This window comes from Malurus melanocephalus, unplaced genomic scaffold, assembly GCF_030028575.1.
Source record: "Malurus melanocephalus ecotype Western Australia unplaced genomic scaffold, MMel_1.1 scaffold_623, whole genome shotgun sequence".
Taxonomy (NCBI): Eukaryota; Metazoa; Chordata; class Aves; order Passeriformes; family Maluridae; genus Malurus; species Malurus melanocephalus.
Window position 1 is genome coordinate 97,786 of NW_026623855.1, and position 15,950 is coordinate 113,735.

General features: G+C 45.1%; 1 protein-coding gene across 2 annotated transcripts in view; it reads left to right on the forward strand.

Annotated features, from left to right (window-relative positions):
* The window catches only part of GART (phosphoribosylglycinamide formyltransferase, phosphoribosylglycinamide synthetase, phosphoribosylaminoimidazole synthetase), a 38,671-nt gene that overhangs the window by 6,581 nt on the left and 16,140 nt on the right, over window positions 1–15,950 (forward strand). The window contains exons 1-11 of one of the 2 annotated variants that reach the window (XM_057383315.1): window positions 514–595; window positions 3,065–3,213; window positions 7,929–8,024; window positions 8,617–8,791; window positions 9,423–9,534; window positions 10,660–10,728; window positions 12,879–13,004; window positions 13,548–13,635; window positions 14,031–14,116; window positions 14,677–14,845; window positions 15,363–15,594. In XM_057383315.1, coding sequence (XP_057239298.1) covers window positions 3,069–3,213; window positions 7,929–8,024; window positions 8,617–8,791; window positions 9,423–9,534; window positions 10,660–10,728; window positions 12,879–13,004; window positions 13,548–13,635; window positions 14,031–14,116; window positions 14,677–14,845; window positions 15,363–15,594 — 1,298 coding nt within the window. In that variant the 5' untranslated portion in view covers window positions 514–595; window positions 3,065–3,068. Of the gene's footprint in view, window positions 1–513; window positions 596–3,064; window positions 3,214–7,928; window positions 8,025–8,616; window positions 8,792–9,422; window positions 9,535–10,659; window positions 10,729–12,878; window positions 13,005–13,547; window positions 13,636–14,030; window positions 14,117–14,676; window positions 14,846–15,362; window positions 15,595–15,950 lie in introns of those variants that run through there. The other variant, XM_057383316.1, reaches the window with a different exon arrangement.

A 15,950-nucleotide genomic window follows, 5' to 3' on the forward strand; every position in this document is an offset into this window, starting at 1 on the left:
ACAGGGTGCCCAGAGAAGCTGTGGCTGCCCCTGGATCCCTTTGAGTGCCCAAGGCCAGGCTGGACATTGGRGCTGGGAGCAGCCTGGGACAGTGGGAGGTGTCCCTGCCATGGCAGGGGTGGCACTGGATGGGTTTTAAGTTCCCTCCAACTAAACCRTGCCATGATAATTTGCATCATACCTTTATTTTTCATACTGTTGATTACGTAGACTAATTTTTTGTATTGCGAAGGTGCAGATCCTAATTTTTAGATACAAAGAGAATGTTCACAAGCTGATTAATGAACAGCTTTAACTGAACAGAAACCAACCCTGGGATGGGATAGAATTTGTTTTGCTGTTTAGAAGCAACAGGATGATCTTCTGTTGTGCAAAGGTTTTGCTTTTCACTCCTAGACCACTTGTGGGGAAGCTTCTGTCCCTGTTCCCAGTTGGAATGGCTGGAGTTGCCTGTCCATTGGCTGGCTGCAGGGTCATTGGTGGGGCGGGATTGTTGGGACAGGAACATTTTAACCAGGGGCTGCCAATCTCTGCTCCCTTTGYGCCTCTGATCTCCTGAGTCCTGCTCTCCCCAGCCGGTAAAACATAACACAGAGTGAGTATGCCTTTAAATCACTGGTTTCAATCATTCTGGTTTAAAAGTTAAAAGTTTTAAATTAAAAACTTATATAATTTTAAAAGTTAAAAGTTTTAATTATTTTTTTAGAAAATTATGTTGTATGTAGTTCAACTTAGTACTGATAAAATTCGTCTTAAAAACACTTAGTGGTGACTGGCTCTGCCCACCACTGACAATGCTTGTTTAACTTCAAGGGGACATCTGCCTACCATGTGATAGATGTTCTTCTACATTGCTATTATATTACTGTCTTTATCTAACTTATCCCTTTGTTGTATCCCTTATTCTTTTCTCTTTTCTTCTTGCTTGATTTGTAGTATAAAAGTTGAGCATAATGTGCTTTCCCAAGCATCTRTACCATAGTCAATCATTCTTAGCCTAACCTGAGGCTTTTTGTTTTAGGTAATCATGTAGTTTTATTATTAAAACATGTCTGTAACTTCGTAATATCTGTATTTGGCCCAACACTGAATCAGAAATCTGTTAGTCTCCGCAAGCATGAAACACCCATTAAAGGTTACCTCTGGTGAGTTTAGTTGATAGCAAGTGACTCAGTGTTAATTTTCTATATTTTATCCTTCTACCCATGTWTATTTTGACTTTATTCGCTCTGGGTATTTTACCTAATCCAGATATTTTGCCTCATCAGGGCAGCTTTAGTCAAGTCAAGCTGTAGCAGCTGATGTGAGGGAAAGGCATATCCCTGACTTATCTGAAAATCTGCTTTGGACCRTTTTTGCTTTTCCCTTAGAAATCTGTTGGATTTTGTTGATTTTTTCCCCCTTTTCTTKGCTAAGATGTATTTTGTGTTGTCATCCTCTCTTGTCCTCCTGCAAAGGGAGGGGTCTCTGAGCTCAACTTGGGGCACTGGACACGTGGGGTCAGGGACCTGGGGTGGTGTGTGACACGTGCTGGGATTACATCAGGGACACTCGTGGTTTATTTTGTCCTAAACTCTTATCTGGGCTCTGTTCCTCCCCCAGGGAATGGGAGGTGATCCCTGCAGCCTCTGCTCTGGAGCGAGGCTGGGAGAGCTGCGGGTGCTCACCTGGGGAAGGGAAGGATCCAGGGAGAGCTCAGAGCCCCTGCCAGGGCCTGAAGGGGCTCCAGGAGAGCTGGAGAGGGACTGGGGACAAGGGCTGCAGGGACAGGAGCCAGGGAATGGCTTCCCAGGGCCAGAGAGCAGGGCCAGATGAGATATTGGGCAGGAATTGTTCCCTGGGAGGGTGAGCAGGCCCTGGCACAGGGTGCCCAGAGAAGTTGTGGCTGCCCCTGGATCCCTTTGAGTGCCCAAGGCCAGGCTGGACATTGGRGCTGGGAGCAGCCTGGGACAGTGGGAGGTGTCCCTGCCATGCAAGGGGTAGCACTGGATGGGCTTTGGTGTGCCTTCCAACCCAACCCTAATTGTTTTAGCTCAAATTAAAAGCATACACAATTCATTTTCATAAATTATGTCCTTCCTTCCTTTCTTTCTTTACTACTTTCTGAATTTCAGTGGGTTTTGTCAATGAACTCCTCCATCAGTGAATATGTGGAGAGTACCCACAGAAGTGAATCTCAGAGAGCAGAGGCTCCCAGAGCTGCTCAAAGAACACCTTGTACTCTTGCTGTGGGTCCCATGTGCGTAAGCTGTGTGTGCACACCCAGGTGATGACGTGGTCACCCATGGGCCCACTCCCACTGGCCAGCAGAATGTCCAGGTGTTTTCCCAAACCTCACTGGAACAGGAGAGGGGAGTGGATAGGCCACACTACCTTGTCTGAGTGAGCTCCTTTATTAATGCCACCTGTTGCTGGCCTCATGGYTGTTCTTTCCAAGCTAGAGCTAGAAGTTATTTATTGTCTCACTGCTTGGAGCCTTTCCTTATYGTGAGGTGTTCAGAACTTTTCAGGCATTGCCTCTAAATACTCTTGTGTGGCTCTATCCAGCTGCAAACACTCCGTGTTCATATAGTCAGTGTATCATGAGGGCTTTGACCTTTGCTGACTTGGATTCTCCAAGCAATTGTTGCCCATAGAGGTTGTGGAYCCCTCATCCCTGGCAGTGYCCAAGGCCAGGCTGGACATTGGGGCTGGGAGCAGCCTGSGACAGTGGGAGGTGTCCCTGCCCATGGCARGGGTGGCACTGGATGGGCTTTAAGGTCCCTTCCCAACCCAAACTCTTCTGGGTTTCTGTGATTCTCTTGGCTGAAAATCCCAGCCTGGTCACTCCTCGGAGTTTTTCCTCTATCCCAGATTTCTGTATAACTGYGAGCCGATTTCAATGTGACTAAATCAAACCTGGGATGGGTTTCCTGACAGGTTCCTGCTGTGCTCTTGGGCAGTTCAGCCTTGAAGGTTTAATGTGTATCACATCTAATGATGTTCTCCAGCCCTTGGTGGTCCTGAAGCTCTTGCTTTCCTCACCTCCCTCAGCTAATTCCATCTGTGTCCTGGTTTCCTGCAGAGCCATGGCTGAGCGGGTGCTGGTGATCGGCAGTGGAGGCAGAGARCACGCCCTGGCCTGGAAGCTGGCCCAGTCCCCCCATGTGAAACACGTGTTTGTGGCTCCAGGAAATGCAGGGACAGCTGACAATGGAAAAATCTCCAATTCAGGTAAAATCAAAACCATTCCATTTCAAAATTTGATAACTCAATCAGGAAGTTGTTGAGCTGAAATCACAGCTGGTAATATGAAAAGATGATGATGATAATGATGATGATGATGATGATGATGATGATGATGATGATGATGGATTATAATTTTTTAATGTTTTGGGCATATGAACTAGACTTTAGATGTAGTTAAGAAGGAAAAAAGAAGTCTGAACAAAGCCTTGTATAAGCGGTACAATTAATTTTATAAGATCTCAGCTATGATATCTCATTGTTTAGCGGTTTGAAGGATTCAACCAGAGCTGTCCCTCGGGGAATCCAGCTCAGGACAATTGCTGTGGTTCCCACCTGAATTCCCTCCCTTGCTCTCAGAAGTGTGTTGAAACCCCACAATCCCCACAACCTGTGGCAAGAACACTCTGTCACTGTAAAAATTAATCCATTCCTTTGTTTTAGTGACCTTAAGAAATCAAGGTTGTTTTCAAATATTTCTCTCTGTGTACTGACTGCCTGGTTTGAACTCCTTGTTTAACATACTAAGCTCTGGCTATAATTAAAACCTTCCATGGTTATTAGTTTTGAGAAATCAAGCTTCAGATGTTGCAAATTGAGCATCCAAAATTTGGTGCTGCATTTCAAAAAAACTCTGGTCTGAGGTGCTGGCACCCAGGGAATCACAAACCACAGAGACTCCTGTGTCTTTTACATAACAGATGCAGATTTGGTGGCTTTAACCCACCTGAGAGTTCAGTTTTCCCTTCAGAACACGTAATAAAATATGGAATTCTAGTAAACATAGGATGCATGTGAACATGGATTATACACATACATTTTCTGCACTTGTATTGGTGTGGGAGTAGTTTTTGTGTTGCTGTCTCATGTGGAAGCATGAATCCTGCCAGGTTCTTGTACAGCAGGTAATTATTGTATAGAATGCCACTGAAATGCTCCATTACAGGCTTTTTAAAGAACTTTGACCTTAATTTCTTTGAGCAGTCACAGCATCTTGAGTAGTTTTTTGCTCTGTTGGGACTCTGATGAGAGGCTTGGAAGGAAGAGCTTGACAAGACCAGAAAGTCAAAAAAAAACCCTTTACTCTTGTGCTAAATGGAGTCAGTGCCAGGCTGCAGGGCCCGTGGAATGGGAATTACAGCATTTTTTTTTTCAAGCTGTGCCTTTTTAAACCCCCCCCCCTGTGATTTTCTCTCTTTCATTCCATAAAAAACATTGCAGTTCCAGTGGAAGATGCTTGAGCTCAAGCCAGGTCCAATAAATCTCCCATATGGAATAAATCATTTTGTTCTACACCTGTGCTTTGGGAGAGAAATATTCAGCCACCCAAAAAGAACCTAGAATTTATGAAGACTTTGACTTATGTTTTTTTTTAAGGAAAGAATCTATCTCACCTGTTCAGGATTTCAGGGGCCTTCATTTAACTCAGGGTGGAAAATTCTTTTAACTGAAAATTTAACTCACGGAAACTGCTTTACAGAAGCATATGAGGCCTGTTATGTCGTGTGGGCAACAATATTTGTGATATCTGAAAATATCTGGGGAACTCCTTCCCTTGTTTCTGGGGATTTTTCAAGATAATCAAGATTTGGCTCAGAAAGTTCATCCTCCCTTCATGGGCCATGAAATTGCCTTTAATTAGCATTGCAGCTCTGGGTCTCAGGTGATTACTGAAACATGCAAAAGTGAGCTGAAAATTATAAATAACCTCAAATCTTTCAAACTTTGCCTGTATTCAAGTCAGGAATTTTTTTTTGTGGTTGATCTGAGCTGGTAATTGTTTCCAGCATTAAAGAGGGATTTAGGTGGCGTGCCCCAATAYAGGTTTACATTCAATTTGATTGGATTGTCAGGGCAGTTTTGGTGCAGAGGCACAGAGAATGGCTTSCTGAATGCAGACACAGACATAGGTGTGTCTGTGCATGGACTTTGCCATCCTGACACCTCCTTCTGCCACATTTTACCTCCCAGTGTAACTYGTACTCTTAAATTCAAGCTCCCCTGTGAAAGCCTTGGTCCAAGGTCCTCCTGTCTGGTTCTGAAGGAATGTTCAGCTGTTGTTTTAAGCAAACATGCTTACAGAAAYGCCTCCTTTCAGTCAACAACCTGAGCAAAATGATGTTTGGGAGGAAAGCTAAAATCATGGATAAACAATGTGATTTGTTCCTTCTTGTTTGTTGGCAGGRCATTTCCCCATTGTGTAAAGCTTGTTGCACACTCACTGTTCATATCATGAGTAGATCAGACCTACAGCAAGAAATTTTGGGGTAAATTCCAGTTTGTTTCCTCTCCCTCCTTAGGGAGAGACTTGGGATAAGGGATGGAGTGGCAGGACAAGGGGGAATGGCTTCCCAGTGCCAGAGGGCAGGGACAGATGGGGTATTGGGAGGAATTGTTCCCTGGRATCAGGGGAGGCCCTGGCACAGGTGTGTTGTGCTTTTGGTTTTGCTGTCTTGTGAGCCAGAAATCAACTGGCTTCAGTTGCACGAGGAAGTCAAATGCCTTTGTTTCTTACCAGTGTTGGTGGAACAAAATAATTGAGCTGTTAAAGAGGTGCCAAGGAGGTGATTTTATTAGTGTTCAGTCTGGGTGTTCCCCTCACCCCACCTGAATAGAGTAAATCTATAAACAAAATCCAGGTTCTGTTGTGGAATCAGGAAATTTTGTGGCAGGAATTGTTCCCTGGGAGGGTGGGGAGGCCCTGGCACAGGGTGCCCAGAGAAGCTGTGGCTGCCCCTGGATCCCTTTGAGTGCCCAAGGCCAGGCTGGACATTGGGTCTGGGAGCAGCCTGGGACAGTGGGAGGTGTCTCTGCCATGGCAGGGGTTTGGAATGGGGTGAGCTTTAATGTCCCTCCCATCCCAAACCAGTGTGGATTCTCTGATCCTATGACTTTATTCATCCAGGATGGGAGGAGCACAATGGGCACTGACCAAAGTCCTCTCCTCTGTCATCACTCCCCAGAAACTGCCTGGGGGAAACCATCAGCTCCCAGTGTATTGCCAGTCTTCTGCCATGTCCCAAAGGAAAGGATGAGAGAAAATGGCCCTAAGTTGTACCAGGGGAGGTTCAGGTTGGAGACTGGAAACACTTTTTCCATTGCAGAGTGGTCAGGACTTGGAATGAGTTGCCCTGGGAGGTGGTGGAATCRCGGTCTCTGGAAGTGTTCAGGAAAAGTCTGGATGTGGCCCTTGGGGACAGGGTTTGGGATGATGCTGGTGCTGCTGGGGTGGCACTGGGTGATCCCAAAGGGCTCTCCCAGCCCTGATGATCCTGGGATTCTGTGCTCCCTTTGCCAGCACCGTGCCCTGGTGTGTTCAGTCTCCTCCCTGCACAAGCAGCCAATCCTCGCTGGGTTCATCTCTTTCTTGGCTCCCTGGCTCCGTGTTCCCATCCTCTGCAGACCTTGGCTTTATTTATTCATGATAAAAGCAGTGCAATTGCAGGGTCTTTGCGTAACTTTTGGACCATGAGATTGACATTATTGTCTTTGGTGCAGGACGTTTCTTTTGCTTGCACAGCTTGGGGCATTCCAAGTGTCGTCACATTGAATGTTTGTTTTTGGGAAGGGTATGGTTGTAACAACCTTAGTGACAGCACAGTGTCCTTCTTAATAAAGTTCACGTAATGGAAAAAAAAATTCTGATTCCCCTTGGTTTCAGAGGGCTCAGTTTAAGATGGCACTACAGAAAGAAGGAAAAAAACAAAATAGATGAATTGCAATTCTACCACCAGCCATTTGTTTCATCCCCCACAACTTCCTGGCACCTTGATCATAAAATCACATCATTGTGGAATGGTTTGGGTTAGAAGGGACCTTAAAGCCCATGGGCAGGGATACTTGCCTCTACCCCAGGGTTCTCCAAGCTCCTTCCAGCCTGGCTTCGCATCTGTAAAGCTCCATGGGGACCCTTCTCAGAGAGAAGACTTGCTGGAAAGAAAATCATTTTTTTTTTTACCTTGGGAGGTTTTTTTTCCTTGCATTCTTTGCAATGCTGCTTGTGCTGGTAAACAGGGTGCTTCTAGGGGTGAGACCAGTTTGCTGGGTCGCAGCCCAGGGGATCCCAGAGCTATTTTTCTCACCTTCAAGAGCAAGGTGGGTAGGGTCTGGAGGAGCCCTACAAGAAGTGCTGAGGTCCCTTGGCTTGTCCTGCTGGAATAGAGGGGACTRAGGGCAGAKCTCCCYGGGGGCTGCAGCTCCTCAGAGGGACAGCGAGGGGACAGCTCCGATCTCTGCTCTGGGACAGGGACAGGGCCAGGGCAGGCTCAGGCTGGAGAGCAGGGAAAGGTTCTTCTGTCCCCAGAGGGTGCTGGCACTGCCCAGGCTCCCCAGGGAACGGGCAYGGCCCYGAGGCTGCCAGAGCTCCAGGAGCGTTTGGACAGCGCTGCCAGGGATGCACAGGCTGGGATTGCTGGGGGGGCTGGGCAGGAACAGGGGTGGCACCGGGTGATCCTGGGGGTCCCTTCCTGCTCAGGATATTCCAGGCTTCTGTGGTTTGTGACTCTGTGACAGTGGATGTCCAAGCAGAGCCTTTGCCTGGGGTTTGGGGGTGTTTTGGGTGAGTGTTCTGTCAGGGTGGGCCTCACTCTCCCAGGTTCCCAGTGACCTGGCAGTGCAGAAGGTGAGGCTGGTGACTGCTCCGTGTAACTCAGTGCTGGGAACACCCATGGATGGAATCTTCCCCTGCTTTGTGTCTCCAACAGCTGTTCCAGTCAGTGACCACGCTGCCCTTGCCCAGTTCTGCAGGGATCAGGACATCAGGCTGGTGGTGGTCGGTCCGGAGGTCCCTCTTGCTGCTGGTAAGAGAAGCAAGCTGGAAATCACAGCCTTCAGCATTTAGGAGCAAAAGTAAATATTAGTTCTCATCTAAATGTTAGTTCTCATCTCGCATCACTCAACAGTGTCTCCAGTCTAAATGGAAACAGGTCCTCTGGAGGAGTTTCCCTGAAATTCAGAGTTGTGCTGAGGTGAAAAGGAATTTCTGCAGGGTAGTGTGCGAGCAAGAAAGCTAGTTTTGGATTTTTTATGGAGTTTTCATGTTTTGAAATAATTACCGTTTGAGCCTTGGTAAAAAAAAAAATTATAAATGCGCTGATAATTTTTCTGCTCAAGTCTTTTGGAATCTTCACAAAAGACTCATGTTGACCTTTTAGATCAAAGGGATMATAACAAAGGGGGGATTGTCATCCCTTCCCAAACCCAGCACATCTGGGGGCCTCCAGTGATGCAGGGTTACCTGCTCCTGGTTCCAGCGAGGAAAGCAGGCACTGCAGACATGGAGATGACTTCTTACTCCTGGCATTCCTGCTCTGAGGAATTGGTGCACCCCTGGGCTTGGCTGGCCTGACTCCCATAAATCATCTGGAGATTTATAACATGTTTTGTGTTTAGGAGTTGTGGATGACTTGACAGCGGCTGGGATCAAGTGTTTTGGCCCCACAGCGAAGGCAGCTCAGCTGGAATCCAGCAAGAGCTTTGCCAAAGCCTTTCTGGACCGCCATGAGATCCCCACTGCCAGATGGAAAGCCTTCACTGACCCCAAAGCAGCATGTGCCTTTATCAACAGGTACAATTCCTGGCATTTTTCAAATATTCCTATTGACAGTGTGCTGGATATCCAAACCAATCAATTGATTGCTCATGTGTCAATACCTTTGTGATAGAACACCTGCAAAGGTTTCAGAGGATCACCTGCCGTGACTCTCTCAAACTGCAGCAAGTCTGATAAAAATGGTTCCTCCTCCTCTAAAATAAAGTGAAAGTTCAGTGTTCAGTTCACAGGAGAATGTAGGACAAGCTGTTATTTTTCTGTCAGTCTGCCTGCTGGGGAAAGGCAACGAGCAGCCCAGAGTCATCTGTGCTGGCTTCTTGTCCATTTTCTCCACCAAAAAAMCTGGAGGGCTATTGAGCAACTGATGGTCTGCTCATCACAGTACAGCCCAGGTGACCCCAGGTGATGCAAGAGTGAATTCCTGAATGGAAARCAGTAATGAACAGTCAGGAAATTCCGTGGTGGGGGAAAGAGGCAGAATCCCTGCTCAGGCAGAGCATGTTGGCAGGAGTTTGGTGTGATTTCYGTATTATTCAATTAGGTTGCTGTGGAAAACTGAGAAGTGTTTTGATGTTTCAACTCTTGAAATGTTCCAAATGCCTTTGAAGGATTGTTTGTGTTGAGTGTGTGTTCTGTGCCTTGGCAGTGCCCCCTTCCCTGCTTTGGTTGTCAAAGCCAGTGGCCTGGCAGCTGGCAAAGGAGTCATCGTGGCTTCCACCAAGGAAGAGGCTTGCAAAGCTGTTACTGAAATCATGCAGGTGAGCAGGAATGTCTTACACAAAGCCAGCTGTTCAGCACCTCAGAGCATCAAAGATAATCTTTRTTTCATAGAATAGGAGCTTGGCTATGAGACATCAGCCCTTTCACCCATTATCTGTCCAGCTATGAAACTGTTGTATTTATTGCTTGAGACACAGTTCCTGTAGGCTAAAATAAAATCATTCTTCATGAAAACCCACCCTTATTTCACTTATTTATYTATGCAGTTCCTTTTTTTTTCACTGTTTGAGACTTTTGCAATCCAACAGGTCTCACAGTGCAGGAACATGAACTCAGTGATTGAGGTGGATCTTTGCAAGCACCATTAGGACCTAAATGTGTAGTCAGATTCTGGTGGAATTACTTCAAGTGAAGTTTAGGTTGAGGTAGGATATTCCATGAATATATTTGGAGCATCAAGGTTTGAAGTGAGGCCAAATGAAGTTAATTTTATCTGACCAGTGAGGAACACAGAGCTGAGGCTCCAGCTCAGGTCCTCAGCTGGTGTCAACAGCACTGCATCCTGAAATTCCATGGAGCTTTGGTCATCCATGGGAGACATTCTCTGACACACTTGTGCTTCAAGAGTCAGGACATGGGGCCTGCAGTCACGTTTTGGAGGTCTATGGTCATTGACAACACAAAAACTACAAGTTAGAGAGTCTAGAGACCTCCAAAATCACCTTGTCCGTGTCAGCTGGTTGCTCTTAATTACCCAGAATAAGCAGTCAGTGTCCAAGCATTGCACTGGGATATGAAAATATGTCTCCCTTCCCACGTATTGTATAAAATTGCACTTTTTTATCAAGTGAAAAAAGGCAGATTGGAGATTTGAAGTCATTGCTGTTGGGTGAATTTCAGAATGTAGAGTGTGAGGAATTGCTCAGTAATCACAAATACCCTCTGCAATGTGAAAATATTCACTATAAACCCTGCATTTATTGAAGAATGAACAAAATCTCTCTAAAAGCAGAGATTTTACCATTGCTGACATCCCTGGGGGTAGAATAGATTCAGTCTCAAACCTGTGCTGCATTTTTTGCTATATTAAAATACATATTTCTTGCTGCATTTCCAATAGTTTAAAATTGAAACAGAACTGAAGAGATTTTATTTTACTGTAGGATAAGAGTTTTGGCGCAGCTGGAGAAACGGTTGTTGTAGAAGAACTTCTTGAAGGAGAAGAAATTTCTGTAAGTGCATGTCACTGTAACACTTKGGTTCTACCTGTTCTGAACTGTTTGAGATACACTATTTAAATACCTTCACCTACAAAGTGTAGGATTTTATTTGTTAAATTAAAGCCATTGCCTGCTTATCAACAAAATTGTCTTGGTTAAAGACAGCTGTGTTAAGAACCAGGCTTCCTGTGGTCTATTACATGAAGTTAAATCAGATTAAATAAGAATAACTGGTGCCACATGGAAAAGGAACCCAAAATCTTAACAYTTTTAGTGTCATGGAGGCCCCAGATCTGTGTTAGGATTTTCTGACAGCTCAATGTTTTCACAGTGGTGATTTATCTGCAGACATAGAACATTTCCTTCATTCTAAGCTCCTTCATTTCAAACCTGGACCTGGTTTAATTGGCAGAGTGGGAAGGAAAACAAAGCCCAGGGTTGGGCAACTCGACACCCGCAGCACACAAAGGACAAGAGCCGAGCTCCAGCTCAGGTTCCTGAGTGCTGGGGCTGGAAGGGGCTGGTGCTGAATGTTGGGAACATTCCTGTGGAGCTGTGGTGGTTACAAAGGAAATCAGCCCCAGCTCTGGCCATCTCTGCACGGGCTGGTTTCCTGCTGACATGACAAATGGATGTGCAAATATTGGGTGTCTGTATTCCCTCCTGCTTGCCTTGACCTGTTTAGGAGCTGAGGGATTATCCAGCTCTTCATTCTCTGCTGGGAAATATGTCTGCTCCTAAATATTCCCTGGAATACCAAGCAGATTTATTGCAATATAACACACAATACAAACATGCAGTGTAAGGTGGTTTTTTTTCAATGCTGATTGACAGTTATTAAAAAAATTTACTGCTTGCCATGCCCCAGCAAAATAATTCACCTTCTACAAATGACTTACTTTTTATTATATTAATACTGTGGGTTATTTTGGATCGTTGCTGTTTTTATAATTAGCATTATAAAATGGTTTTGTGTAGTGTTCCCATTAGTCCAGACAGGGAACAACGTTACCCAGTTAGAGTGAACAATATCACCCAGCTCCAGAAGATGCCAGCAGCCTTGTAATTCTGAAGATATCGAGGATAAAAGCAACCGCTATATAAATAATTTATAAGTATTTCATAAATAAATAGATTTATCAGCAAGGAAAAGGAAGTCTTGAAATGAATATAATGCCTTCCTTCCGGGGCAGGGGGTGGGAGGGGAAGGCAAGAAGCAGTTTCCATCATGCAGTATTTTCTTTTTTCTTTTTTTTTACCTTTTTGAGTGTTTCTTTTCAGTGCAACTGCTGATGGTATCATTTCTGTAGGTTTTATTAAAGGTAATTTCTGAAGGAAGGTCACACAAAATGAAGGTCACCCTTCTTCCTGAGGAAAAGGCAAAATGCTTAGAACCCCATCATTTATTTTGTCACTGTCGTGGTTTGAATGAATTTAATGGGAGCAAAACACTCCCAAGTTCCAGCAAACCTCTCACTCTCTCTTTTCCCCAACCGGGTCCTGGAGACAAACTTTTCCACAGAGAGGAAAGTGAAAAGAAAAGGRAAAAAAACCTATTTATTTAAAATTATAAAAACAAAAAAAAAAAAACCTGTGGAACCAGCTGTTGATCCCAAAGCCTTTCTCTTCCCTCCTGGGAGTAGCCACCCCTCCGGGGCCCCCAGAGGGGTGCTCAGAGTCTCTCCGRTGGTTCACTGAAGGATCTTTCTCGCCTGTCGCACCACGGGAATCCTCCAATTCTCAGACGACGAAGAAAAAAAAATTCGAGGAAAAACAAGTCCAAAGAAAGGGAGAAAAAAAGGAGCAGTCCTAGAGAGCAGACAGCTTCTTTTCCACCGCTGATCCTGAGAGAGCCTCCCGAGAAAAAAAAACAAAACGTGTGTGTCTTGTCCCTTTACCTCCCATTGTCCTTGAAGGGGTGAACATCACCAAACAAACCAGAGCAGTCTCGACTAATGTATGGTTACAGAAGGGTTGTTTAACTTTCCTCTAACATAAGCAGATGATAGGAATACAATACTCAGCTAACCTAGGACAGTCACAGAGGCAGGGTTTATCCTCTCAAACATCCTTTTGTCACAATGAAAAGCATCTATATTTGCACTACTTGCACTTTAATTTTGAGCATACAGAGGARTTTTGACTCTTTTCCTTGTTTTTAGTGCCTGTGTTTCAGTGATGGTGTCACCATTGCTCCCATGCCCCCAGCCCAGGACCACAAGAGGCTGATGGATGGAGATGAAGGCCCCAACACAGGAGGGATGGGAGCTTATTCCCCAGCCCCTCAGGTGAAAATGGGTTAATGAGGAAGGGAAATGCATTGATAAGAAAGGGGAAATGGACTGATAAGGGGATGTTTCTCTCCAGCTGTTCCACAGCTGTCACAGAAAGCCTGTGGGAGTGTTTAGTTCCAATGTGAGGAGCAGGAGGGAAGGGGCTCTGCTGGATGGAAAGAGCTGCCTATAGCAGACATGGCCAACTAAAATCCCCCACTTCACACATTTCTCTAAAGAGGAGGATCTCTCTACTGAATTATCTGGAATTGGGGTCTGATTGGGGTTTAAGGGTTTTAATTATGAAATGCTGCTCAGTAGAACCAAATGCTTAAACCCACAGTTTTATCTTGTGCCAAACAGAGCTAATGATGGACTTTTGCTATGGCTTAAGGTAGTTTGGGGTCTGTTTGACAAGGAATTTCTATTGGCAGAAACAGAGAGGAAAACATTCCTGGCTTTCCATTGGAGTGAGCAAGAGACCACCCAAGAGTTCTGCTTGGCTCTTAAAAACACAATTCTGTTTACAAATCCTGGTTTCTAACCCTGTTTTGTTAGATCTCTAAAGATTTGCTGCAGAAGATAAGAGAGACTGTTCTTCAGAAGACTGTKGATGGCATGAGGAAAGAAGGTGTCCCCTATTTGGGTACGTACAAAACTTTGAGATTTTTAATTATAAGGAGAACAAGTTTTTATTTTGTTTTTTCCTCTTTATAGCCTAACTCACACTGGAAGTTAAGGGAAACAGCTTGAATTATTTGGGAACTGGATTTGGTATCAGTGGCTTGATTCAGAGTCCATGGAAATCAATAGTTGTCATTTCATTAATGGGGATAATTCCTCAAGCAAGGAAGAGCAGAAAAGAAAACAAAAATAAGCTGCTAAATTGTGACCACAATTGCTTCTGCCTGATTTATTTTTAACACTTCTCAMATTCACTGAGCACAGGTGGCAGCCTTTTAAACCCTGTTATCAACAGATGGAATTGATAACTCTCCAATGAGTTCCTGAGATAGCTTTTGGTATCATTTTTTGTTCTAGGTGTGCTTTATGCTGGATTAATGCTCACCAAAGATGGACCTAAAGTTCTGGAATTTAACTGCAGGTTTGGTGACCCAGAGTGTCAGGTGAGTTATTTTGTTGGTAGCTACAATTGGGCCTTATAGGAGCAGAAAAATCTGTGATGATCTGCCACTATTGTTAACCAATCTTGGGGTGAATCATCAGCTCATTGCACCAAGATTGAAAATATTTGGGTTGTTTATTCAAGGCAGAGGGTTTGTTAGGAAATTGTTCCATTCCAGAGAAGATTTCAGTAGGTTGCATTAAAATCTGGGCTTTGCAAGGGACAGCTTGAGAGGAGTTCAGCACTTCCCTGTCTTTTCTGGAATGGATTCTGGAWTTTTCCTTACTTCTTGACATGAGGAACATAAGTCTTAATTTGTGTTCATCAGAACAAATTAGRTTTTTTCTCCCTCCATATGTAACAATTCTTTTACACACTGAAATTCTCCTCAAGGAAGGGTATTTTTAGGGATTCACAGATTATAYACTGTATGTGTAAGGTGTGAAAATACAATTTGTGTACATATTTCATGCATTTTTACAGCTGCATTAGTGTTTCTTCAAGGCCAGGGCAGACAATGCAGGAACAGCTTGTTTCATTAGCTGCTGTGTGTTTCTGTAGGTGATTCTGCCCCTGCTGAGGAGTGACCTGTACGAAGTTATGCAGGCAGTGATCAACAGGAAGCTGGCCAGCTCCATGCCAGCCTGGAAGGAGGACAGTGCAGCTGTGACTGTGGTCATGGCCAGCCAAGGCTATCCAGGGTCATATCCCAAGGGCTTGGAAATAACAGGTAAATGGAGCAGGAGAAGCTGCAGGAGGCTCCTTCCTGCCCTGGCCTCTCCCTGCTACACGAGGGTGATCACCAGAACTGAGATTCGTAGAAACCCTGGCTCTGGGTCAACAAGAACAGCTCAATTTCCACACATCTCAGTTTATTTTGGTGCATTTGCAGGTCCCTGCTCTGTCGTTATTTGATATTGGCACAGCACTGATATTTAATAGCTGCTGCAGTCAGGTGGTTCTGGTCAGGGTTCTAGGGTSACGTTGATGCTGTTTTGTGCTCTGGGTGTCACTGAGGCACAAAAACCCAGCTAGAGTTAGATGTTGTGTGTSAGCTGAATGCCCTTCCCACAGCCCTGAGCACACAGGTACACTTGGCTCTGCTCCAGAGGGATTTTTTACRGATTTATTCCTTTCCCAGCAGGTTCCCACTGGCTTTCATTTTGGTTTCTAGACATGAAGTACTCAATATCTCTTCATTGAGAACACTCTTAACTGACAGATTATTTTTTTTAATCCCCCCACAGGGCTTGCTAAGGCCAAGCAGCTGGGGCTGGAGGTGTTCCACGCAGGCACAGCCCTGAAGGATGGCAGGGTGGTGACCAGCGGGGGCAGAGTGCTGACAGTCACGGCCATCAAGGAGGACCTGCCGGCAGCACTGCGGGAGGCCAACCTGGGTGTGGCTGCCATCCACTTCCAGGGGGCCATCTACAGGAGGGACATTGGCTACCGGGCCATAGCCTTCCTCAAGCAGTCCAGGTAGATATTCCAAATCCCTGAAATGGGAATAGCTGGCGTGAAAAGGATCTAAGCACATCCCTAGTTGATAGCAATAACTGGTGTTGATATTCTGTGTAACCCGTGACAAGTTTTAACCCCTTCTTGGATTCAACCTCAGCCAGACCAGCCAAGGCAGGGACATTTTGGATGCCTCAGCCATGTTTTTACTCTCCTAAATGTGAGTTAAACCACAGTGACAAGCACACAGGAATGATCTGTGTCACTGCAGTTGTTAGGTCTGGTTTAGGAAAAGTAAACTTCTGCTTCTTAGACCTTGAATCACAGCTTTTGCTCTGGGTTTGTATTGTCCAGAAGTCTAATATTGAATATCATGA